Source organism: Nicrophorus vespilloides, unplaced genomic scaffold (genome assembly GCF_001412225.1).
Source record: "Nicrophorus vespilloides isolate i.1.1-1 unplaced genomic scaffold, Nicve_v1.0, whole genome shotgun sequence".
NCBI classification, from domain to species: Eukaryota; Metazoa; Arthropoda; class Insecta; order Coleoptera; family Silphidae; genus Nicrophorus; species Nicrophorus vespilloides.
Window position 1 is genome coordinate 85,339 of NW_017096654.1, and position 24,918 is coordinate 110,256.

A 24,918-nucleotide genomic window follows, 5' to 3' on the forward strand; every position below is an offset into this window, starting at 1 on the left:
TGAATTTCTTGAATTTTATATCAGTTATTTAATTAACCTTGCTAACCTTATAAAATATTCAATTTATTGAATATCGGTTGTTTAAAAAATAAGTTGCAACTCGTCTAAAATATTCATATTTATTGTTTAAAATGTTTAAATTATGAATTCTTTGAAAAAAAATAAAATTGAATAAACATGAAGGTATGTTCTTTAGTAATAAAAATATTTTTTTTCATACAAAAATATCTATATTCGTAAGTCCATTGATCGAATCAAGTATTTTGTATCAATTCCAATACTATTTTATAAATGAAAATATAATAATTTCACTATACTCTTACCTATATAAGCAATTTAGGAAATCATGTTCATTTTTTTATGAAAGCGCCAGCATCCCAATATGTCTATGAAAGGTAAGAATTATAATTTTTGTACAGGCGTTTCTGTCTTGATAAATACTGTTGCTTTGAATAACACAGTGGTTAAATATCCTCTCATATCATTTCCAATGCCAAATTGGATATACCATAATTTGTGTAAACTCTTCCGCTGGTAATTGAAGAAAATACCACGAAATATTTTAACGTCTTTGTGGATCGTGTAATTTTCTTAAAATGTTTAGTGTCCATAGCTTTTGATATCATTGAAGATGATGAATATTATATATAATCCAAGGATTTTTAAAGTTTTTATAATTAATAAATACATGACAATAAATTCTAGAACGCCATCTCGCTCATTAATGTATTCTAAAGTTAAAAACAATAACTCATTGTTTTTGGTTATTGTATGCAAAATGTTAATAATTAGTTTTTTTTAGTTCAAAAGTCACAATTATTACGACGTATCATTTATGTCTATGATTATTATATTTTTCTTTCTATTTTGTTTATTAAAGTCTGCAATATTGTTTATTTCATTTATATCTCTCGTAATATTTATTAAAACAAAAAAGTACAAAATAAAAACATAAACATAAACTCAATACAATAATATATATACCATAAACCACCTCCAATAACAACTTCTTATACTACTTCTCATGTTGTCAATAGAATTCTTGCTCCATGCTCTTGTAATTTGTCATCAAGGAAATATTTTTTGTTGCAGACAAATTTTATTCCTGATTGTATATAGTTCACAATATTGTTTGAAATAAAAAATGTAAATAAAAAAAAACAAATAAATAGAAGATAATAGAAGTCAAGTCATAAATTTTGTTAGGTTTGCGCTCTCTTCCATCAATCTGCAAGCAAAAAATAACTATTATATATAATTCAACAATTCTATTTTGAACAGTTACTTTGCGTATGTTAGTTTTCGTATCTCATTTGTTTTCATAAAGATATCATAGTTCTTTTCCAGCAATTGCCGTATCTCAACGCCTATCATCGAATCCATACCAAGTTCGGCGAGAGTGCTATTAGGACTGACTGTCTTTATATCTCGAAGTCCTAAAAATTTGAAAACATCGGTGACAAGACAATGTGCACTCTCTTCGTCCCTTTTTTTAGGGAGCACAAAGCTTGAAACAACAGGCTCGTTTTGCAATAAAAAGTCATTAAGAACTTCCAAGCAACTAGATATTCGCTGGATACCACCTGATATAACACCATCCCCGTGCAACTTCTGCAAACGAGTTACTATTCCGACATCTCCAACTGCACCCCATTGGATAGCTAAACCAGGGAATCCATCTTTTCGTCTCATCTCACATATTCTTTCCATCGACGAATTGGCCATACCANAAATACCACGAAATGTTTTAACGTCTTCGAGGATCGTGTGATCATGTCGAAATGTTTCGTAGCCACAGCTTTCGCTAACATTGAGAACTTAAAGTTTTCTGCAGTGTGGTTTTCAAACATAGAATCTCTTAATACAACTGCCAAATTGAAAAATCCGTAAACCGGAGCAACATTTTCTGCTTTAATCATCAATTTTTTACAATCATCATAAACAGAAATATCTTCGAGTGCAATGATTACATTAACTCCGTACGATTTCCAAATCCTAAAATTAAATATAAATAAACAATAAAAACAAAGTTACAAATAACTCACTTAATTCTGTTTTGCTGATAACCAGTTTTTACACCGGTTCTTGAAGATATTATTAAAGTCTTTGCGCCGCGTAGAACCAACCAATCCGCCAATTCTAAACCAAAACCTCCTAAACCACCCAATATTATATAAGAACCATTCGGTTCACAATAGAATCTAAAAAAGTGACAGTAATTAGCACCAATTTTTGATTATTTGTTGCTATATTACCTTGGTAAAACTATCTTAGTTTCTTGGATTTTACTACAAGAAATATCTTCTCTAATTTTTATAAGTACTTTGCCAATGTGTTTACAAGTTGACATGTACTTGAATGATTGCTCCAAGCTTGATTTTTCAAAAATTGTCCTTACCAGAGGTTTAACATATCCATCGTCGATTCCATCCTGCATCAAATTATACAAATATCTTTTCACATCATCTGTACCCACAAAAAAAGCATCCACCATGATCCTATGGAATGTGCAACTTTTAGATACCATTTCTAAAAGTAAGTTGCTATTTCGGGCTAAATCAAACTTGCCAATCTCTAAGAAGCAACCGCCAGCAGATAAGCAGCGAACAGAAGCTTCAAGTTTCTCTTCAACCAAAGAATTTAGCACAATATCAACACCTCGTCCACCGGTATTCCTCATAACCATCTGCTCGAACGTTGTATTTCGAGAATTACCGATGTGCGTTTCTTTCAAAAACGGGTATTGTTGAAGGAGGAATTGTTTCTTTTCTTTGGTACCGACAGTTACGAAAATTTCGCAATCCCTGTGATGGGCACAGTTGATGGCCGCTTGACCGATACCGCCGGTTCCTGAATGTATCAGCACCGTTTGACCCCTTTTCACGTTTCCTCTCTAACATATTTGAAGTCAAAGAATATTTATAATTTTATCAAATTTCTTACAAATTTCATGGCAAGGATGACAGTTGCGTATACCACAGGAACAGTGGCCGCATCTTCCAAACTCCATCCATTTGGTACGTTCCACGTCAATACTGGATCACTTTCTATTATATTCGAAATAGCACCGCCAACTAGAACACCCATAACTCTTGTTCCACTAAAATTCAATCAATATAATAATAATTATGCTATTTTAAGTTTTCCCATACTCGGCTTTTTTTCCTGAATATTCTATGCCATGGATGTTGTGTTGATCAATTCTCTTCTTGGTCACATCGTCAACTGATAATTTACCAGAAGCCGTCATCACATCTCTAAAGTTAATAGCAGAATAATAGATCTGTAAGTTAAATAATTAATATAAATGTAAGATGTTTAGTTCAATTTTCATACTTCTACGAATTTATTATTATTTAATGTTTGATGACTTTTAATTGATCCTTCTAACCAAGCCAAAGTCGAAAGATCTCCAATGTTTAGCACGTTTGCGTAGTAATGATCGCACTTTTCAAATTCTAATTTTTCTGTATATGTTAACAACATATGTCTATATGTTCCCCAAGTGCTTCCTCTCAATACGTTAATTGTCATACCCTTCTTCAATTGATCTTTAAAAAACTCACTTTTTTCATTAAAATTTCTTCCATTCTGTATGAAAATGCAGGATACATTCTTTTTACCTTCTTCGCACCTCAAGCAGTTCACCAAACCCAAAATACCATTGGTCGGATCTTTATCGGAATAAAGCAAGATTTTCTTCGAGGACTTCAAACTGTTTTGCACTTGTGGTAGCCAACTCTCATAATCATCGTTTACTTCTATGTAAATAGGTTCTTGATATTGTTTAGTTGTTGTTAGTAGATGTATAAATACACCTGAAGGTAATTTGTATTTAGTCAATACAGTTAAATGTTTATTAGATATATAAGCTAAAGCTCGTTGCATACTTTCATAGTTACTTAACAAATTGTATCCGATGCAAATCAACGCGTTTTGTTCTTCTGGAGGTTTATCTGTAATTTGAACACCGATGATGTTTTCGAGTTTCTTTAGGGAATAGATTGTAATATTTGCACGAACTTTAATTATATTATTTAGAATTTCTTTAAGATGTATTGCAACAGGTTGTAAATTGGATGTTTTGTCATCTAAAATCTCCAAAACGTTTACATTTACCATTGAAATATTTTCTAATATGATCTGCATGTTGACTCTCATTGATTCATCCTGACTCAGACTTGACTGATTCGGTACAAACTTGTACGTTTCCAATATGGGATCGTTTTGTGTTTTCTTCTTTACTGTGATCATGTCGTACATACACGTGAATTCTACATTTTTCGACCTGGCAATATTATAATTAATTTCCACTGGTATAGTATTTTTTTTGCCCAAATCTTTGATTTGATCCATATGACCTTTGGCATCGATGATAAGTTTACCCAATCCTATAGGTATATATATGTTTCTAGCATCCTGTTGAAGTGCCATGAACTGCAATATGTTGTCCAAAAAAGTAACCCAATTTCCAGTCCATTCAATAAAAGCCTTATTTCCAATCATCTTTTGCAATCCTCTGAATTGGTCTCTGATTAAATGTATGGTTTTAAGATATTTAAAACTCTTAACATTATTAAAATTAATACTTACTTGTAGTCGTAACCTCTCAGAGTCATTTCGGTATATATATCATTCTTTGTAAGCACTGGTAAATTGGGATCAATCACTCTATCTTCGTATGCTATATCACAAGTTTCAACTTCATAGATTCTACCTGTAACCAAAGTTGTGTTTCTTTGGGATATTTCAAAATACCCGGTCTTTTGAATGGTTAAGTAAAAGCTAAAAGTGCTATCTTTAGCTAGTGTCGAGGCTATGTGAAATCTAACGTCTTCAAAGCAAATCTTCATATTTTGCATCAATCTATCTTTAATGGAAGCGTAAAACTCCCATATTAGGAATAAATATCCAGTAGCAGGAAAAATAGTTCGTCCTGAAAATGAATTGTTAATTATAATTGTTACAAAAGTCGTACTAAATCATACCATTAAAAACGTGTCCTTTATAAAAGCTAAAATGATTATTAGATGTGTTTATATGTTTTTCGGTCTCGTTACTTTCAACAACTTGATATTTTGGTGTAGGAAAGTCATGATCATGTTTCCATTTGATCAATGGAGAAATCATCGCCGTTCCTCTCTTAACTGGCCATTGAATTGGATACAACTTTCCCAAATCGAAATCCATCCCCAATTCATACAACTCCCCGAAATTGATTAATATATCATTTAACGTCGTATCTCTGCAAATCATATGAACTATTTGAAGCGACTTTTCCCCTCCTTCAAAATCTACACCAATAATAACATCTTTATTACTCCATTCATTTGCAGAAGAATTGAGTAAGTTGTTCACAATATATTTATCAGAAACATATTGAAAATCATCAATGTTTGTTTCTGATAAACTATGTTTAGTTAATTCCTTCTGCAGCATGACTTGTCTAAGTTCTTCACTCAAAAATGTTGTTGTTCCATTACTTTTTCCAATCAATCCTTTTCCTATCAAAATAACATTATCCAGACTAAGAACTTCTGCAGCGTATGCAGCAGTCAGTTGACCAATCGAAGAGTAGGTAATTTTACAAATAGGAATATTCAATGACTTGAATGTTTCTATTATGCAGTAATGCAAGCAGAAAGTTCCAAAAAAATTGTTGGTTCATTAAAGTCTTCACAGATGTTATACTTTTTCAAAGCTAATTTGAATCTAAAATTTAAATAGGCGTAATTAGAGCTGATTAATTATATTTCATAAAAAATACTTCTTAATAGACTGACAGAAGAAATCCAGTTTTTGCATTTGGTTAAGAATTTCCAAATGGTGAGATTGATGGCCGTTCAAATATAAGTGAAGTGCTTTTGGTTCGTCTGTTATATATTTGCAGGAGTGATGCAATTCTCCATATAAATCGATCAAAGAAAATCCTCGGTAATGATTGTTTTCAATACGTTTTCTATATGAAATGATTGTAAATTTAATGAATTATTTTTTGAAGTTTTATAATTACCTGAAAATCGAGTGGATCAAAGCTGCTGAATCGTAATCAGAATTCTTCGATTTTAAAAAGTTTCTATAGGATTGCATTGATTCTATTGTCCTTCCACTGTAACAAACTAATATAGCTTGGTCATTGACAGGTCTTATTCTGTTATTCTCGTCGGGTCTCTTCAATAAGACGTGACAATTGACACCGCCAAATCCAAAATTGTTTACACCGCCAAAATTCAAGTCCTTCGGCCAAGGAGTTTTCTCTGTCACCACTTTAATACTACCATCCAAAAGTGCTTTGATATTTTTATTGGGTTTATCGAAGTTTATATTTGGTGGTATAATTCCATCGCGAAAATTAACTGAAATTTCATAGTTTTTTTTTATGGATAATGAGAATAGTTATGTAAATATTAGATATCACTTTTATGATGCCGCAAAGACCAGAAGCAGGTTCGGCGTGACCTGTATTGGATTTGCATGATCCTAAGAGTAACGCGTTTTCTCTTCCCGGACAAAAGAAATCGTTAATGCGATTCACTTCTAAAGGATCGCCAACAACCGTGCCTATAAAAGAACATGTTAATATTGTATTTTAATTATTTTTTTGCGTATTCACCAGCTCCATGAGCTTCGATAAAGGCAACAGTCGATGGGGAAACGTTTGCTTCTTCATATATCTCTTTGACGAGAAGAGAAAATCCATCACCGGATGGTTGCAATATTCCTTGTTCCTTATATCCATCTACATTTGATTTACAATGTACGACCTCTGTGTAAATTCGTTTAGCAACTTTCTTTTTTTGCAAGAGAATCATAACGATCGCTTCAGATCTAGTGTATCCACTAGCGTTGTCATCGAAAGATCTGCATCCTGTGTTCATATTCAGAATACCTAGTCTGGAAATCAAAAATTGTGTTGTTTTTTTTTTTTGAAATATTTTTTAAGTTTAAGTACCGTGAATGTTGCAAAGCAATATTGAGATTGAAGCACAAGTTCGTTCCACCCACTATAGCCATATCACATTTTCCTTCGCAAATTGACTTGTAAGCTTGAACCATAGCTTCCAAACTACTGCTGCATGCTGTGTCACATACCATAGAAGGACCATTTAACTGCAGAGCATAGCTTATCCTTTGTGATATCATTGATTTCGTACAGCTGAAAAACGATTAAATATCAATTATTAATCAATCAGTTAACATTACCATTTACCCGACGACACTGTAACCTTGTGGTTTTAAATTCTTGTAACAGTTGATGACCTCAGATTCCGGGTAACACGATCCAATAAAGACTCCAGTTCTGGAGCCTTTAATGTCTTCAGGACTTATTCCTGCATCAACGAAAGCTTCGTACGCACTTTCTAAGCAGATACGAATAATAGGGTCCATCTCTTCGGCTTGCGTTTGATGGATACCAAAGAATCCTGTATCAAACTTTTCCGGTTGATTTATTTTCCCTGCTAACTTTGGAATCTCCGGATCGGTGTGCTTCCAACGTCGTTCGTCGTCATCGTACATATCCACTTTGTTCATCAAATTCTCTTTGTATTCCTCCACATTGTTACAGTTAGGTAATTTTCCGGAAATGCCTACATCATATCTATGATAATTATTTGTTGTTGTTTTGTAATTACTTAAAGAATCGAACCTGCGATGACAATTTCTTCTCCTGCTTCTTTTGCGGCCAATCGCCTTCCAGCTTCAAGTCTTCGCAAATCGCTCATTTCGAACTTCTGATACAAAAACAATTGCATTTCTGTTTTATATAGTTCATTTAGTTAACCTTGCTAACCTTATCAAATATTCAATACATACCTATTGAATATCTTATGTTTAAAAAAATAAAATGCAAAAATATTTATTTTTATTCTTCAAAATGTGAAAGTAATTATTTCTTCATAAAAAAATCCATATTCACAAGTTCATATATCGACCAAACTCTTTTGTCTTTTACAATTACAATAAAATTTTATAAATATTAATGAAAATAATAATTTCCCAAAACTCTTATCCATATAAGCAACTTTGGAAATCATGATCATATTTTTACGGAAGCACCCGCATCTCAATATGTCTATCACAGGTAAGAATTATAATTTTTGTACAAGGCGTTCTATTTATAAATTTCGGCAATGTTCTTGATGATTGCCACTGTCCTTTTGAATATGGGCAGGGGATGGGGAAGTGCGTCTATTGCAGACCCACTACCTCTATCATGGGCTGTGGCGGTTCCACCATCTCGAGCCGACTTATCCCGAGCTAAGGGGGTATCGGTAGGCAGGCCCTTGGGCCTGTTGACCTCGCTAATTGAGCGAGGGATATACATTCTCAATCATATATATTTGCGATTAGGCTCGCAAACTTCTCAAAGCTTAACTGCAACCAGGCGCTACGAAAGGGATCCCTTCATTCGACTGTTTGTTTGAATAACATTGTTCACAGTCAATTCTTTGCGCACTCGATAATCTTTCACATTCAAAGTTGATTCCTATTAAACTCCGGTTGAAAGGCTCTGCGATATTTTTAATACGGTTTTTTGAGTTGCAAACACGTTCAATAATAATAATAATAAGATAACGGTTTACAGAGTGGTTAAACATGAAACAACATTCTGTCTTTGTGACCCTTTAGACAAATATTTTCCAAGTGCAGTTAAGATATTTAATGCTTTAGCAATATTTGTTATCCAATTCAAATTAACGTAACTTTATTTTTAAAAATTTCAATGAACAAAAATTGTAAATATGAAAATCAACTAAAGTAGAAATAGTTAAAATAAAATAGAATATCGTCCATGTAGGTCAAGTAAGTTTGTTGCTAATTTCCGTCAATCTACAAGAAAAAAAAATATTTTATTCAACATTTTTATATTTAATAGTTACCTTGTGTAAGTTAGGTTTCGTATCTCATTTGCTTTCATAAAGATAGCATAGTTATTTTCCAACAATTGCCGTATCTCGACGACCATCATCGAATCCATACCAAGTTCGGCGAGAGTGCTATTAGGACTGACTGTCTTTATATCACGAAGACCTAAAAATTTGAAAACGTCGACGACAAGACTATGTGCATTCTCCTCGTTTATTTTTTTAGGAAGCACAAAACTGGAAACTACAGGCTCGTTTTGCAGCAACAAGTCATTAAGAACTTCCAAACAACTAGAAATTCCCTGGATAGTACCAGATAGAACAACATCCTCGTGCAACTTCTGCAAACGAGTTACTATTCCGACATCTCCAATTGCACCCCATTGGATAGCTAAACCAGGGAATCCATCTTTTCGTCTCATCTCACATATTCTTTCCATCGAAGAATTGGCCATACCATAGTTTGTCTGACCCAATTTACCTCTTCCGCTGGTAATTGAAGAAAATACCACGAAATGTTTTAACGTCTTTGAGGACCTGGTGATCTTGTCGAAATGTTTCGTAGCCACAGCTTTCGCTAACATTGAGGACTTAAAGTTTTCTGCAGTTTGGTTTTCCAACATAGAATCTCTTAATACAACTGCCAAATTGAAAAATCCGTAAACCGGAGCAACATTTTCTGCTTTAATTATCAGTTTTTTACAATTTTCATAATTAGAAATATCTTCGAGTGCAATAATTACATTAACTCCATACGATTGCCAAATCCTAAAATTAATAATAAATAAACAATAAAAAAAGTTACAAATAACTCACTTAATTCTGTTTTGCTGATAACCAGTTTTAACTCCAGTTCTTGAAGATATTATTAAAGTTTTTGCGCCGCGCAGCACCAACCAATCCGCCAATTCTAATCCAAAACCCCCCAAACCACCTAATATTATATAAGAACCAATCGGCTCACAAGAGAATCTAAAAAATAATAGTATCTACAATTATTTTTGGATTTTGTTACTATATTACCTTGGTAAAACTATCTTAGTTTCTTCGTTTATACTAGGAGAAGGAACCTCTTCTCTAATTTTTATAAGTACTTTGCCAATGTGTTTACCAGTTGACATGTACTTAAATGATTGCTCCAAGCTTGATTTCTCAAAAACCATCCTTACTAGAGGTTTAACATATCCATCGTCGATTCCATCCTGCATCATATTATACACACATCTTTTAATATTATCTGCAGCGACAGTGAAAGCATCCAACATGAACCCATGAAAAGTGCAACCTTTAGATACTAAATCTAAAGCCAAGTTGCTACATCGCGCCAAATCAAACTTGCCAATCTCTAAGAAGCAACCGCCTGCAGATAAGCAGCGAACTGAAGCTTCAAGTTTTTCTTCAGCCAAAGAATTTAGCACAATATCAACACCTCGTCCACCGGTATTTCTCATAACCATATGCTCGAACGTTGAATTTCGAGAATTACCGATGTGCGTTTCTTTCAAGAACGGGTATTGTCGTAGGAAGAATTGTTTTTTTTCTTCTGTACCGACTGTTACAAAAATTTCGCAACCCCAATGATGAGCACAGTTGATGGCCGCTTGACCGACACCTCCGGTTCCTGAATGTATCAGCACGGTTTGACCCTTCTTTACGTTTCCTCTCTGACATAATAAAAGTCAAAGTATGTTTATGATTTTATTAAATTTCTTACAAATTTCATGGCCAGGATGACAGTTGCGTATACCACAGGAACAGTGGCCGCATCTTCCAAACTCCATCCATTTGGTACGTTCCACATCAATACTGGATCACTTTCTATTATATTAGAAATAGCACCACCAACTAGAAAACCCATTACTCTTGTTCCACTGAAATGCAATCAATTTAATAGTAACAATCATATTAAGCAAATTTCTTGTAATACTCAAGCTTCTTTCCTGAATATTCAAAACCATTGATGTTGTTTTGTACATTTCTCTTCTTTGACACTGCATCAACTGGTACTTTACCTGAAGCTGTCATGATATCTCTAAAGTTAATAGCAGAATAATAAACCTAGAAATAAAATAATTAATAGAAGTTTAAATTTACTTCCATTTTAATACCTCAACGAAATTATTATTATTTAATGTTTGTTCACTTTTAATTGATCCTTCTAACCAAGATAAAGTCGAAAGATCTCCAATGTTTAGCACGTTTGCGTAGTAATGATCGCACTTTTGGAATTCTAATTTTTCTGCATGATTCAACAACATATGTCGGTAAGTGCCCCAGGTGCTTCCTCTTAATACGTTAAACGCCAGGCCCTTCTGCAGTTGCTGTTTGAAAAACTCACTTTTTTCATTAAATTTCCTTCCTTCCTGAATGAACACAAAGTACACATTTTTTGTACCATCTTCGCACCTCAAGCAGTTAACTAAACCCAATATACCATTGGTCGGATCTTTATCGGAATAAAGCAAGATTCTCTTCGAGGACTTCAAACTGTTTTGCACTTGAGGAAGCCAACACTTATAATCATCGTTTACTTCAATATAAATAGGTTCTTGATATTCTTTAGTTCTTCTTAATAAATGAATAAATACCCCTGATGGTAATTTGTATTTAGTCAATATAGTTAAGTGTTCGTTAAGAGGAGCCTCCACTTTATCGAAAGACATTATGTAACCATCCTTACTTATATAAGCTAAAGCTCTTTGCATACCTTCATAGTTACCTAACAAATTATATCCGATACAAATTAACGCGCTTTTTTCTTTAGGAATTATATTTGTTATTTTAATACCGTTGATGTTCGTGATCTGCTTTGAGGTATATATCGTTAAATGGTTTCTTTGTCAGTTCGATCATATCATACAAAGATGTTATTTCTATATTTTTCGACCTAGCAATATTGTAATTAATTTCCACAGGTATTGTATTTCCTTTGCCCAAATCTCTGACTTGCTCCATATGACCTTTGGCATCGATTATAAGTTTAGCTAATCCTATAGGTATGTACAAGTGTCTAGTATCCTTTTGAAACATTATGAATTGCAATATGTTGTCCAAGAATGTTACCCAATTACCAGTCCATTCGATGAAAGCTTTGTTTCCAATAACCTTTTGCATAGCTTTAAATTGGTCTCTGGTGAAATAAATGTTATTTATTTGTATAAATCTGAAAATACTGTGAACTCACTTGTAGTTGTACCCTCTTAGATTCATGTCCGTGTAAATATCTTTATCTGTAAGCACTGGCGAATTGGGATCAATCATTGCATCTTCGTATGCTATATCGCAAGTTTCGACTTCAAAGATTCTACCTGTAACCAAAATTGTGTTTCTTTGGGATACTTCAAAATACCCGCTATTTTGAATGATCAAATAAAGGCTAATTGTGCCGTCTTTAGCTATCGTCGAGGCTGTATGGTATCTGATGTCTTCAAAGCAGATCTTCATATTCTGCAGTGATCTGCCCTTATTTGCAGCGTAGAATTCCCATATTAAAAATAAATATCCAGTAGCAGGAAACACCGTTCTTCCTACAAAACAATATTTTTTAACACTATTAGTTACTAAAAGCGCTCTATCTCATACCATGAAGAACGTGCCCTTTATAGAACCGTAAATCATTATTGGATGTATTTAACATAATATGTTTTTCGGCGTTTTTATTTTCAACAACCTGACATAATGGTGTCCGAAAGTCATGATCATGTTTCCATTTGATCAATGGAGAAATCATCGCCGTTCCTCTCTTAACTGGCCATTGAATCGGATACAACTTTCCCAAATCGAAATCGATTCCCAATTCATACAACTTTCCAAATTCAATTAACATATCGTTTACAGTCATATCTCTGCGAATCATGTGAATTATTTGTAGAGAATCTTCTGCACTTTCAAAATCTACACCGATAATCACATTTTTGACGTTCCACTCATTTGGAGAGTAATTGAGGAAGTTGCTCACCGAATATTTGTCAGTAACATATTGAAAATTATCAGTTTGTTTTTTTGATAATGTAAATTTACTTATTTCCTTTTGCAGCTGGATTAGTCTGAATTCTTCAAGCAAAGATATTAATGTTCCATTACTTTTTCCAATCAATCCTTTTCCTATCAAAATAACGTTATCCAGACTAAGAACTTCTGCAGCATATGCAGCAGTTAGTTGGCCAATTGAAGAGTAAGTAATTTTACAAATAGGAGCATTCAATGTTTTGAAAGTTTGTATTAAGCAATAGTGCAAACAAATAGTTCCAAATAGTTCGTTTGGTCCATCAAAACATTCAGAGATATTATTCCTTTTCAAAGCTAATTTGAATCTAGAAAATGTAAACATAAAAGTAAATAAGTTTGATATATCCTGTATTTCATAAAAGTTACTCATTAATATAATCACGAAAAAAATGGACTGTTTGCATCTGCTTAAGGATTTCCAAATGATGATGTTTAACGCCGTTTAAAAATAAATGAAGTTCCTTGGTCCTTCTGGTACATATTTATACGAATTATGCAATTCCCCAGATGAATCGATCAAAGAGAATCCGCGATAATCATCATTTTCAATTCGTTTTCTAAATGCAATAATGGTAAATTTATTTGATTATTTGATAAGTTTTATAGTTACTTGAAAATCGAATGTATTAAAGCTGCTGAATCGTAATCAGAATTTTTCGATATTAAGAAGTTCCTGTAGGTTTGCATGGATTCAGTAGTTCTACCACTATAACACACTAATGTAGCTTGATTGTCAAATGGTCTTTTTCTGTTATTTTCGTCGGGTCTTTTCAATAAGACGTGACAATTGGTACCGCCAAATCCAAAATTGTTGACAGCAGCAAAATTCATGTCGTTCGGCCAAGGAGTCTTCTCTGTCACCACCTTAATACTGCCATCCAAAAGTGCTTTGATATTTTTATTCGGTTTATCGAAGTTTATATTTGGTGGAATAATTCCACTTTCCATCGCACAAATTAACTGAAATTTGATAGATTTTTATGGAATTTTAGAATAGATAAGTATTAGTATTCACTTTTATCATGCTGCAAAGACCAGAAGCAGGTTCGGTGTGACCTGTATTGGATTTGCATGATCCTAAGAATAACGCGTTTTCTCTTCCCGGACAAAAGAACTCGTTAATGCGGTTCACTTCCAAGGGATCTCCGACAACCGTGCCTACAGAACAATATGTTAATAATATATTTTAATTATTTTTTTTGAGTATTTACCAGTTCCATGAGCTTCGATATAGGCAACAGTCGATGGGGAAACGTTCGCTTCTTCATATATCTCTTTGAAGAGAAGCGAAAATCCATCACCGGATGGTTGCAATATTCCTTGTTCTTTGTATCCATCTACATTTGATTTGCAATGCACGACTTCTGTGTAAATTCGTTTAGCAAATTTCTTCTTCTGCAAGAGAATCATAACGATTGCCTCAGATCTAGTAAAACCACTAGCGTTGTCATCGAATGGTCTGCATCCTGTGTTCATGTTCAGAACACCTAGCCTGCAAATCAGAAAGTGTGTTATTCGCATTTTTTTTTAATAATTAGTTCTAGTACCGTGCATGTTGCAAAGCAATATTGAGATTGAAGCACAAGTTCGTTCCACCCACTATAGCCATATCGCATTTTCCTTCGCAAATTGACTTGTAAGCTTGAATCATAGCTTGTAAACTACTGCCGCATGCTGTGTCACATACCATAGAAGGACCATTTAACTGCAGAGCATAGCTTATCCTTTGTGCTATCATAGATTTCGTACAGCTGAAGAATGATTAGATATCAATTATTAATTTAGTGACTACCTTTTATTTCCATGTACCCTACGAGACTGTAACCTTTTGGTTTTAAATTATTATAACAATTGATGACTTCAGATTCCGAGTTACACGATCCAACAAAAACTCCAGTTCGGGAACCTTTAACGTCTTCAGGACTCATACCTGCATCAACGAAAGCTTCGAACGCACTTTCTAAAGATATACGGATAATTGGATCCATCTCATCGGCTTGCATTCGATGAACACCAAAGAAACCAGTATCAAACTTTTCCGGTTGATTTATTTTTCCTGATAACTTTGGAATCTCCGGATCGGTGTGCTTCCAACGTCGTTCATCGTCATCGCACATATCCACCTTGTTCATCAAATTCTCTTTATACTCCTTGACATTATCAGATTTGGGGAATCTACCGGAAATCCCTGCATCAAATCAACATTAATTTATATTTTAAATTTTTTTTTAATGATTCAAACCTGCGATGACAATTTCTTCTCCTGCTTCTTTTGTGGCCAATCGCCTTCCAGCTTCAAATCTACGTGATTTGCTCATTTCGTTAATTTATAATCCACATTGGTAACTTAAGAATGAAATTTTCTTATCTAAGTCTCTTGTTGGCAATTGCCTTCAAGCTTCAAGACTACGCGATTTGTTCTTTTCGAGTGAATATATAGAAAGAGGTCCACTAAATTTAAAATGCAAATTTAAAATAGACAATGTATATATTTTCCAAATATTGAACTTTCAACTTTGCTTTGAATGCATTTGATATTTATATTTTCTATTGTGACCCTCCAAAATCATAAAATGCAACTCATCCGATTTGGAAATTTTATTAAAATAATTTTGATGCAATTTTGTTTTTCAATAGATTTAAATTAGAAAGGTTCAAAACAGTGAATATAAATAAGACTGTTTGTGTTTTTTTGTAAATTTACTTCATACATACAAAAAATGTGCATATACAAATACATTGATTATATAAATATTAAAAAAAAACAAGTTAACTGCTGCAAAGGACTAAAATAAATAATAATACTTCCCAACACTCCCAACACTGTTATTCATAGAAGCAGCTTAGAAAATATTGTTCAGTTCTTTGTGCATGCTACTGTTACTCAGTATGGTCCGATGATCACCATCAAATGTAACGATTCTAACTGTATTCTCGCACAACGCGTTCAGATTGTAGTCTTCAGCGATGTCATTGATAATAGCCACTGTTGGTTTGAAAAGCACCACTTCAGACTTTAATTTATCTTGGAAATTCTTGTAGTTCAATATAGATTTGACTATATTCAAGATTAACTGTCCCATTTTAAAAGCGACTTCTTTGGTGATTGGCGAATCCTTTGGTATTGCACTCGCAGCCAACTCTTGTCGTGCTTGATAATCTTTCGCAGCCAAAATTGATTCCTGTTGAACTTGAGGTTAGTTTTGGTGGTATAAACTTATTCTTGAATTGCTCACCGATAATTTGGCGATGGTTTCTTGAGTTGTAAACATAGGCATTAATGATAAGATGACGGCTGTTTCCAGTTGATTGTCGCTTGTTGCACAGAGGAGTTTGAAGAAGTGGTCCATCAGCTCCGGTGAACCATCTATTAGGACTATTTTACCAACTTGACCAAGAGCTTCTAATCGATGGGCCAGTTTCAAAGCTACCATGCTTCCGAATGAGTGAGCCACGAATTTGAAGTTCTTAGCTTTGGTTATTTTATCACCAAAATCCTGAAAATACACACAATTTAATTGTGGGATTTTTCTATTTAACTTTGTGGAATTACTTGGAGTATTTTATCCACTAATACGTCGACATCGGTGATATCGATTTGAGAAGTGTATTGCACGCAGATAGATGGTTTTTCCATGTTATTATTTATTACACGCATTCCCATATAGGTACTTTCAACGCCCGGAAAAACGATAATAAAATCATCGCTTTCCATTGCGTCCTTGTACTGAATCAATGGTACGTTCATATTCTCAACATCTAAGAATTTATCCAAAAGCATTCCGAAAGAATCAAAAATGTTTGCCTCGTTAACAATGACACTGGCACTCTTCGTATCATTCATTTCTATTAATCTGAAACAGTTTTACGTTAGTAACTATAGACATTAACAAAACTAAATCAAGTACTTGGCAAATGTTAAACTTCTCATATCCTGCGCCGACAAGAAGATATCGTATTCCCTTTCCAAGCATTGCTTAATCTCCACGGCCATCATCGAATCCATACCCAGTTCTGCTAAAGTGCTGTGCAAACTAATCGTCTTCAAATCTCTCAAACCAATGATATCAATAACCGCATCGACCAGATTATCAGCGTTTCCCGAACCGCTCTTCTCCGCCACGACCATGCTCGAAACTATGGCTTCATCGTGGTACAGGAATCCGTCCATGACATCTAAGCAGTTGGAGATCCTCTGCTGAAGAGTACCACCAATGGCGATCTCGCTTTGATCTTTCTGCATGTCGGCCACCAAGCCCACATCGCCAACAGCTCCCCACTGTATCGCGACAGCAGGAAAGCCGTCTTTGCGACGCATCTCGCAGACGCGTTCCATCACCGAATTGGACATACCGTAATTGCTTTGCCCTGCGTTACCTCTTCCACAAGAAACCGATGAGAACACCACGAAATGCTTCAAACTCTTCGAACCACGCGTGATCTTATCAAAGTGTTTGGTGGCTGTGGCTTTGGGGGACATCGAAATTTTAAAGTTATCGACAGTCTGATTATCGAATACAGCATCTTTAAGAACTACGGCTAAATTGAAAAAGGCTCGGACCGGAGCTACATCTTCTGCTCTCCTCATCAGTGTTTCGCAACCTTCGTACGTAGCAATATCATCTAAAGCAATGATAACTTTAACACCGTACGATTTCCAAACCCTAAAAAAGAAATTAATTTAAACAGTGTAGACAATTATATTTGTTACGTACTTAATCCTGTGACTTTGATAACCAGTGCAAACTCCGTTTCTTGATGATAGAATTAACGTTTTCGCGCCGCGCAGCACCAACCAATCCGCCAATTCCAAGCCGAATCCTCCTAAACCTCCAAGTATTATGTAAGATCCATTTGGTTCGCAATAGAATCTGCACATTCAACACTCAATCAAAGACAATTTGTATTGGTTATAGTAATTTTATACCTGGAGAAAATAAAGTTCTTCTCTATCGTATCTTCGTCGTCTTGGATTTTAATGAGAACTTTACCCATATGTTTACCGGTAGACATGAACTTAAAAGACTCCGCCAATTGAGACTTCTTGAATACAGTTCTAATCAGAGGTTTAATGAATCCCGCTTTCAGTCCAAACACCATGTCGTTGTATATTTCTGATTGCAAATTTCCCGGGTTATTCATCATCACATCCAACATAATGCCATGGAAGGTGCATCCTTTTGCCATCAAATTTAAAGCCAATTGATTGTTGCTCGCCAAGTCGAACTTGCCGATCTCCAAGAAGCGACCGCCCTGAGCTAAACAACGCACAGAAGCGGCGAGTTTCTCTTCTGCCAAAGAGTTCAGGACGAGATCGACGCCCCGTCCTTGCGTTTCCTTCAGGACCATTTGCTCGTAGGTGGTGTCCCTCGAATTACCTATGTGCGATTCCTTGATGAACGGGTAGTGCTTGAGCAAGAATTCCCTCTTCTCTTTCGTTCCAACCGTCACGAAGATGTCACAACCCCAGTAGTGGGCGTAATTTATTGCAGCCTGGCCCACGCCTCCAGTTCCCGAATGGATCAGAATTGAATCACCACGCTTTACTTTTCCTTTCTAAAATAATGTATATAACACAAAGTAGAATAATCTTATGAAACTTACCAATTTCATTGCTACGATAACAGTTACGTATACCACAGGAACTGTCGCCGCCTCCTCCAAACTCCAATCGTCTGGGACTCTCCACGTCAGGTTAGGATCACATTCAACTAAGTTAGATATTGCACCACCAGTCAGCAAACTCATAACTCTTTCCCCGCTGAAATTTGTATAAATATATCTTAATAATTGTTCCATTTAAACCAATCAATTACCTTAATCTTTTACCGGAGAATTCGAAGCCCAAAATACGATCTTGGGCAACTCTTTTGGTTGTTACAGCATCGACCGGCACTTTTCCGGAAGCCACCATTACATCTCTAAAGTTAATAGCCGAGTAAGACACCTGTAAACTTTAGTTGTAGAAAGAAAGAAAATCAATAAAGCTCTAACTGCCTACCTGAATTAAGTTATTATTTTTTAACAGGTCTTGCTTGGTGTGCGGACCTTGCACCCATCTCCAAGGCGAGGATAGATCACCTAATGTCATAATTTTAGCGTAGTAATGATCACAGTTGTTGCTATCAGTCTTTGACTCTTCGTTTAGGAGTACGTGTCTATAGGTGCCCCAGATGTTTCCTCGAAGCACATTTATAGCCATGCCCTTCTCCAATTGCGTCTTAAAGAAATCGTTTTCAAGATCGAAACCGTTTCCTTCCTGCACGAAAACGCAAGAAATATTTTTACCATTTGCTTCGCGCCTCAGGCAATTCACTAAACCGAGAATACCGTTTGTTTGATCATTTTCTGAGTATAACAATACGTTTTTTCCGGAATTGATATGAGATTGTAACGTTGGAATCCAGCTTCCAAAATCGTCGATCACTTTCAAGCAAAAGCGTTCCACTTGCTTTCCGCTTTTCTTTAAGAGATGCACGTATTCCCCAGAAGGTAACTGGTGCTTCGTCAGAATTGTCAAACCTTCCGGAGCCGAAGCAGCAGTATCATCGATGGATATTATATAACCATCATCCAAGATTCTTGTTAAGGCCTCTTGTATGCATTGGGCATCTCCCATCAAATTTGAACCGATGTAAATCTGCGAATTATTCTGATCCGGAAAATTCTCAGAGACTTGAATACCTTTGATCTCATCCACAGATCTATCGGTAACGATATGCAAATCCGGTTGGATCAATGGTAGATCACCTAAAATATTTAAAACATGTTCGCTGAGAGGTTGAAGTTTTGATGAGTTCTCATCAAATTTCTCAACGACTTTTACATGCATTGATGATTTATTTTCGAGAACGATGTGAACGTTTATTCTTAGAGAATCCTCTATTCCCACTTGAATATCGTTTGGGATGAATTTGTACGTTTCAAGAACTGGACTGTAGGTAGTTTTTTTTCGTAAAATTGCGTTCGCATTCATCGATCTAATTTCGATGTGCTTGGTCCTGAAATTAACGAGATTAGTTGACTTTTCAATTTTAATTAATTATTATAAACCTTGCAATTTTTCCATCCAACGCTAATTCGACAGGTATTAACTGTTGTTCTCCTAAAGTCTCGGCTTCAGCTACGTGAGCTTTGGCGTCTATGACCAGTCGATCAAGACCGGTCGGAACGTATAAACTCCTCGAGTCTTTTTGGACTATGAAAAGTTGCAGCATGTTGTCCAAGAACGTAATCCAGTTTCCTGTCCATTCGATTAGGCCGTTGTTGCCACAAACTTCATGGAGCGCTTTGAAGTGTCCTCTGTTTAAAGTGAAATATTTTTATGTGGCGAATATACATTTTTAATCATTATTTACTTGTAATTATAGCCTCTCAACTTGAGTTCTTTGTAGATGTCTTTTTGCTTCAGCAGCGGCAAGTTCGGGTCATTGGGTTTACCTTCGTATGCGATATCGGTATTGTCCACATCAAATATTCTTCCGGTGACAACAGTGGTGTTGTTTTCGGACACCTCAAAATGCCCGCTTACGTGAATCACCAGATACAAGTTTATAATGCCATCTTTTGAAAAAGTCGTGGCCCTATGAAACTTCACTTTCTCAAAGCAGATCTTCTGGTTTTCGGGAAGAACTCCACCGATCAAAGCGTATAACTCCCATATGTGGTAAAGATAACCTGTGGCAGGGAATAAGGTCCTTCCTAAGAGAGAAGCAAAAAAAAAATACATATTGTCACATACTAAACTATACATTAAGGTTACCATCTATGACGTGTCCTTTATAAAACGACGAATCGATATTCATAATGTTGATGAAAGTGTGTTGTTCTGGATCCTTGGTACACATTTCTGGAGTCGGAATTAACAAGTTTACGTCGTGATTCCACTTTACCAGAGGCGAGAGCATCGAAGTTCCTTGCTTGACCGGCCATTTAATTGCAGGATATAATTTACTCCAATCACCGTCAACTCCCAAAAGATACAACTGTCCCAAGTTTATCAACATATCCTTCAGCTTCATTTTATCGTGAATTAGCTGATGCACTTGCACAGACGTTTGATTAATATCGAAATCTACGCCTATTACCAATGCTTCTTTATCCCATCTATACTCTTTCACAACTGATGGATTCAATATATTGTAGACAAAGTACTCAGCGGTAGCGTAATCAAATCCATTACTCTTCGGCTTCTGAACCATAGTTTTCTTTGTTACCTTTCTCGGCAACACTTCCTTCAACTCCTGCAACAGCTTCCTCGGCAAATCCGCTTCCATCATCTTACTTTCCGCTAAAATCTTATTGATTCCCTTCACTCCCAAGATAACTTCATCCAAACTTAAAACGCCAGCAGCATAAGCAGCCGTGAATTCACCTAAAGACGAACTGGCGACTGTTACCAATGGAATATTCAAACTATTCAACATCTTTATTAGACAATAATGCAAACACACAGTTGCAAACACGACGTTCGTTCCCTTTTTATAAATATCTTCAGAAATTTGGTTCCTCTTCAACGCTTCTTTATACCTAAAAATCCGATGCATTAAATTTATGGAACATACGTATTAAATAGCAATAAATTACTCGTTTATTAAATTTGCGAAGAATGTGAATTTTTCCATCTCCTTCAAGACTTCAATGTGGTAAAGCCTTGAACCGCTCAAGAATAGGTGAAGCTCCTTTTGATCAAACACGTGGGTGTAAGAACTATGCAGTTCACCATTTTCCGAGATCAACGAGAATCCTCGATAAATATTGTTCGAAATGTTTTTACTAAAAGGAAATAATAACACAAATTAGTCGAGGCGTTTGAATAAAATTGATAATTACCGGAAAGCAGAGTGGAACAATGCGATTGAATCGTAGTCGAGTTTCCTGTTTTTAAAGAAATCCCTATAACTTTGCATAGATTCTTCCGTTCTTCCGCTATAGCACACCAGTCTAATTTGATGGTCTTCGGGTCTCAACTTTGTATTTTCGTGTCTCTTCAAGAGGATATGAGAATTGGCACCACCGAAACCGAAGCAATTCAAAGCAGCCAGATTACTGATCTTTGGCCACGGCGTTTTCTCCGTGATCACGTGAATTCTACCAGTTTCCAAGCCATTGATGTCTTTCTTCGGGTTTTCACAATGAATGTTCGGTGGTATTATACCAGTTTCCATTGCATATATGACCTTGAATTGAAATTATTGGATTATTAAGAATATTGATGATCCAGATTATTTACTTTAACGATGGAGCAAAGACCCGAGGCCGGTTCTGAATGACCTATATTTCCTTTCACAGATCCAATAAGCAAGGGATTTTTTCTGCCTGTGCAAAAGAAGTTGTCGATGGCGTTCAATTCCTCAGGATCTCCGACTTTTGTCCCTTTAATAATTATATGTTTTTAATAAATCAAAGTTGTTTTCTTTTTGTTGGCTTTAAGTACCTGTTCCGTGAGCTTCTACAAAAGCCACTGTAGTTGGTGAAACTTTGCACTCCTCGTAAAGATCTCTAAGAAGTGACGTCTGAACTTCACCGGAAGGATACGTGATTCCTTGCTCCTTGTAACCATCGACGTTCACTTTACAATGTACAACCTTTAAACAAATTGTTGAATCAGTTGCACGATGAACCTAAAACTGTTATTACCTCAGCGTATATTCTTTTGGCGTGCTTCTTTTTCTGCAGAAGTACCATGACAATAGCTTCGGATCTTGTGTAACCGGTAGCGTTTTCGTCGAAGGGTCTGCAGCCTGTGTTCATGTTCAAAACGCCCAAACTAAAAAAAAAATAATGCATCAAATCAATTTGATTTCTGTTTTACATAATTGAAACGTACCGAGCAAACTGCAGAGTCACGTAAGGGCTGTAGCACAAATTCGCTCCTCCAACCAAAGCCATGTCACATTTTCCTTCACGTATGGATCTGTAGGCTTGCTCGAAAGCATACATACCGCTGCTGCACGCCGTGTCGCAGATCAAAGATGGACCGATCAATTGGAAAGCGTAACTGATCCTCTGCGCCAACATCGATCGTGAACAACTATGACCCAAAGAAAAAGCACTCAATAACAACAAATTTTTGTTTGCTTTACATGGATCTTGCATACCCAGAGAAGCCGTAGGTCTGAGGTTTCAGCTGATCGTAAATGATTATTTTCTCCGCTTCCGAGTAACACGACCCTATGAATACTCCAGTTCTCGATCCCTTCACTTCTTCGGGACATATTCCGGCATCGATGAAAGCCTCGTATGCTCTCTCCATGGACATCCTCACCATAGGGTCCATGCATTCGGCTTGCGCACTGTGCACCCCAAAGAAACCCGGATCGAATTTCTCCGTCAAATTGATCTTCCCCGCGAGTTTTGGAATCTCGGAATGCGTGTGCACCCAACGTCGACTGTCGTCATCGCAGAGATCCACTTTGTTCATCAGATTTTCTCTAAACTCGTCCACGTTATTCGAGTTGGGAAACCTTCCAGAAATCCCTAAAAAAATCAGTTTAAATATGTATATTATAACGATGAATAACTTTCAGTCCACCTGCAATGATGACCTCTTCGCCTGGCTGTGCATCGGCCAGTTGTATTCCTGCCTCCAGTCTCCTCGCATTGGTTTCGCTCATCGTTGCAATCGAAGTATAATTATTGTAAACGTTGTTAACGTTTCTTCAACATTCCCATTTTATATACATTCCCGTCATCTGATCCGGTTGACCCTATTTGAGAAAAAATATTGAATATAAATGAAAAAATAACTATTGTACACGTTTTAATGCATATTTTATCGTTGTTTTTATGCTACTTTTTGAATAATTGAAATAGTAATTTTCCTAAGTTCGTTTTTACTATAATTGTTAGAAAAAATAACGCGTAAATATTTCCTGTTGGAAGAAAATCATTTTCCTAAAATCAATCCTTCATATTAAAAGTATGCAATTAAATATTATATAATATATATGAAGAATTCTAAAAATGTGATTTTCATTACATTCTTAACAATTTCAATATTGCAACAGCAATTGTTAGTTAATCTAATTCAAACGCACTTTGAACTGATTACATTTCATCTAGTTTATTAATTATTCATTAAATAAGTTTCATTATATACAAATAAAAATTCCGTTATCAGGGTAATGGTTTGTGAAAAGATGTTCATTTTATTTATTCAGTTAACCAATTGGTCAAATATGGAAGATTTTAAGAATGTAACAAATATTTTATAGAAAATAAAAACGGAGCAATTGATTCAAAATATTTTATTAACAAAATACTTTGATAAAAATTGATATAATTTTTTCTTGCGATTCATAAAAAAAGCATATTATTGTTATTTCGTGTGAACATTACTCTGTCAATTTGCGTTATAGAAATGAGGAGACAATAGCGAAAACAAACTCAAATTTGAATATTAAAGAAACTGTTTATCGATTGTATTTCGTGGAAAAGTATTTAATTCAATAAAAACCTTTCGATTATTTCCGCATCAAAGAAATAACGAAGTTGTCAATAATCTTCTTTGACCGTTACTCTGTCGAATTGCATCACGATAAATAAATATTTGACGGAAAGTCCAATCATCTGAAACATATTTCAGTTTAGTTTTTTTCTGTTGTGGAATGTGAGGATTTAAAGAGATTTTTTTTATTACCCCAACTAAAGCGGAGTAATCCAGATCAAAGAATCCTGCAGCCAGAGTATTGACTCGACTGAATTCCAATTGGAACGAAAAGATGAAAGTCTGCAATTTCATAAGTTTTAAAATGGATTTATGGATGAACAGATAAATAATACTTCATCTCCGATGTTTTTGTAGCAGGATCTCAGTTGATGCAGGATGGTCTTCGTGCGACTAGCTTGCACGTTCAGTTTATGCACAATGAAGACTAAAGTGAAAATACCTTAAAAATTGATTTGTTAACTAGATGTTACATTTTCCTGAATCAATACTAACTCAACACGTATAACATGGCCCAATATTCGGAGAAGTGATGCTCTCTATAAAACAAACCCAATTTGTTCCTGATGCTCGATAATTCCAGCTGACCGACGT

At 35.3% G+C, this 24,918-nt stretch overlaps 6 protein-coding genes across 7 annotated transcripts in view; all 6 read right to left on the minus strand.

Annotated features, from left to right (window-relative positions):
* Nucleotides 1-7,724, minus strand: part of LOC108557772 (fatty acid synthase-like) — a 14,084-nt gene extending 6,360 nt beyond the window's left edge. Inside the window, 1 exon segment of the mRNA XM_017914426.1 lies at nucleotides 7,649-7,724. Coding sequence (XP_017769915.1) covers nucleotides 7,649-7,724 — 76 coding nt within the window.
* Nucleotides 3,797-5,855, minus strand: LOC108557783 (fatty acid synthase-like). Of its 2 annotated transcripts, XM_017914442.1 has the most exons (6): nucleotides 5,768-5,855; nucleotides 4,989-5,712; nucleotides 4,594-4,936; nucleotides 4,024-4,531; nucleotides 3,891-3,956; nucleotides 3,797-3,818 (listed from the first exon to the last, which is right to left on the minus strand). In XM_017914442.1, the coding sequence occupies exons 2-5, from the start codon at nucleotides 5,437-5,439 to the stop codon at nucleotides 3,927-3,929; spliced, it is 1,332 nt and encodes a 443-aa protein (XP_017769931.1). In that variant the 5' UTR covers nucleotides 5,440-5,712; nucleotides 5,768-5,855; the 3' UTR covers nucleotides 3,797-3,818; nucleotides 3,891-3,926. The 2 variants fall into 2 exon arrangements, with proteins under 2 accessions (XP_017769931.1, XP_017769932.1); XM_017914443.1 differs by lacking the exon at nucleotides 3,797-3,818 and having other exon boundaries at nucleotides 3,889-3,956; nucleotides 4,120-4,531.
* Nucleotides 7,725-8,553: 829 nt separating the features above from the next.
* LOC108557782 (fatty acid synthase-like) lies at nucleotides 8,554-11,692 on the minus strand. Its single transcript, XM_017914441.1, has 7 exons — nucleotides 10,976-11,692; nucleotides 10,795-10,925; nucleotides 10,582-10,738; nucleotides 9,891-10,531; nucleotides 9,684-9,839; nucleotides 8,883-9,635; nucleotides 8,554-8,832 (listed from the first exon to the last, which is right to left on the minus strand). Exons 1-7 carry the CDS (start codon nucleotides 11,570-11,572, stop codon nucleotides 8,802-8,804), a joined length of 2,466 nt encoding a protein of 821 aa, XP_017769930.1. The 5' UTR covers nucleotides 11,573-11,692; the 3' UTR covers nucleotides 8,554-8,801.
* Nucleotides 11,649-12,544, minus strand: LOC108557773 (fatty acid synthase-like). Its single transcript, XM_017914427.1, has 4 exons — nucleotides 12,538-12,544; nucleotides 12,450-12,464; nucleotides 12,052-12,394; nucleotides 11,649-11,997 (listed from the first exon to the last, which is right to left on the minus strand). Exons 1-4 carry the CDS (start codon nucleotides 12,542-12,544, stop codon nucleotides 11,649-11,651), a joined length of 714 nt encoding a protein of 237 aa, XP_017769916.1.
* Nucleotides 12,461-15,242, minus strand: LOC108557776 (fatty acid synthase-like). The gene is made up of 8 exons (XM_017914429.1): nucleotides 15,118-15,242; nucleotides 14,685-15,063; nucleotides 14,423-14,626; nucleotides 14,087-14,367; nucleotides 13,891-14,033; nucleotides 13,486-13,835; nucleotides 13,242-13,432; nucleotides 12,461-13,180 (listed from the first exon to the last, which is right to left on the minus strand). Exons 1-7 carry the CDS (start codon nucleotides 15,191-15,193, stop codon nucleotides 13,318-13,320), a joined length of 1,548 nt encoding a protein of 515 aa, XP_017769918.1. The 5' UTR covers nucleotides 15,194-15,242; the 3' UTR covers nucleotides 12,461-13,180; nucleotides 13,242-13,317.
* Nucleotides 15,243-15,621: 379 nt separating this feature from the next.
* On the minus strand, nucleotides 15,622-23,511 carry LOC108557787 (fatty acid synthase-like). The gene is made up of 20 exons (XM_017914447.1): nucleotides 23,410-23,511; nucleotides 22,976-23,354; nucleotides 22,705-22,908; nucleotides 22,515-22,644; nucleotides 22,312-22,462; nucleotides 22,108-22,250; nucleotides 21,708-22,054; nucleotides 21,462-21,650; nucleotides 20,638-21,404; nucleotides 20,234-20,576; nucleotides 19,929-20,177; nucleotides 18,877-19,876; nucleotides 18,692-18,822; nucleotides 18,480-18,636; nucleotides 17,803-18,431; nucleotides 17,591-17,746; nucleotides 16,784-17,539; nucleotides 16,429-16,729; nucleotides 16,112-16,372; nucleotides 15,622-16,057 (listed from the first exon to the last, which is right to left on the minus strand). Exons 1-20 carry the CDS (start codon nucleotides 23,489-23,491, stop codon nucleotides 15,719-15,721), a joined length of 6,714 nt encoding a protein of 2,237 aa, XP_017769936.1. The 5' UTR covers nucleotides 23,492-23,511; the 3' UTR covers nucleotides 15,622-15,718.
* Between the last annotated feature and the right edge of the window lie 1,407 nt (nucleotides 23,512-24,918).

Excerpts from the sequence above, each read along its gene's own strand:
- LOC108557783 (XM_017914442.1), bottom strand. The coding sequence starts at position 5,439 with ATGCTGCAGAAGGAATTAACTAAACATAGTTTATCAGAAACAAACATT. Across the intron at positions 4,937-4,988 it reads TAAAGGACACGTTTTTAATG|GACGAACTATTTTTCCTGCT; the intron begins GTATGATTTAGT and ends ATTCATTTTCAG. Across the intron at positions 3,957-4,023 it reads TTCTAAATAATATAATTAAA|ATAAACCTCCAGAAGAACAA; the intron begins GTTCGTGCAAAT and ends TTCAAATTACAG.
- LOC108557782 (XM_017914441.1), bottom strand. The coding sequence starts at position 11,572 with ATGCAAAGAGCTTTAGCTTATATAAGTAAGGATGGTTACATAATGTCT. Across the intron at positions 10,926-10,975 it reads ATAATAATAATTTCGTTGAG|GTTTATTATTCTGCTATTAA; the intron begins GTATTAAAATGG and ends TTTTATTTCTAG. Across the intron at positions 10,739-10,794 it reads TATTCAGGAAAGAAGCTTGA|TGGAACAAGAGTAATGGGTT; the intron begins GTATTACAAGAA and ends ATTGCATTTCAG.
- LOC108557773 (XM_017914427.1), bottom strand. Across the intron at positions 11,998-12,051 it reads CTAAGAGGGTACAACTACAA|AGACCAATTTAAAGCTATGC; the intron begins GTGAGTTCACAG and ends TTATTTCACCAG.
- LOC108557776 (XM_017914429.1), bottom strand. The coding sequence starts at position 15,193 with ATGAGCAAATCACGTAGATTTGAAGCTGGAAGGCGATTGGCCACAAAA. Across the intron at positions 15,064-15,117 it reads AGAAGAAATTGTCATCGCAG|GGATTTCCGGTAGATTCCCC; the intron begins GTTTGAATCATT and ends GATTTGATGCAG. Across the intron at positions 14,034-14,086 it reads TATCGAAGCTCATGGAACTG|GCACGGTTGTCGGAGATCCC; the intron begins GTAAATACTCAA and ends ATTGTTCTGTAG.
- LOC108557787 (XM_017914447.1), bottom strand. The coding sequence starts at position 23,491 with ATGAGCGAAACCAATGCGAGGAGACTGGAGGCAGGAATACAACTGGCC. Across the intron at positions 22,251-22,311 it reads TGTAGAAGCTCACGGAACAG|GGACAAAAGTCGGAGATCCT; the intron begins GTACTTAAAGCC and ends TAATTATTAAAG. Across the intron at positions 19,877-19,928 it reads TTGGATGGAAAAATTGCAAG|GACCAAGCACATCGAAATTA; the intron begins GTTTATAATAAT and ends CGTTAATTTCAG.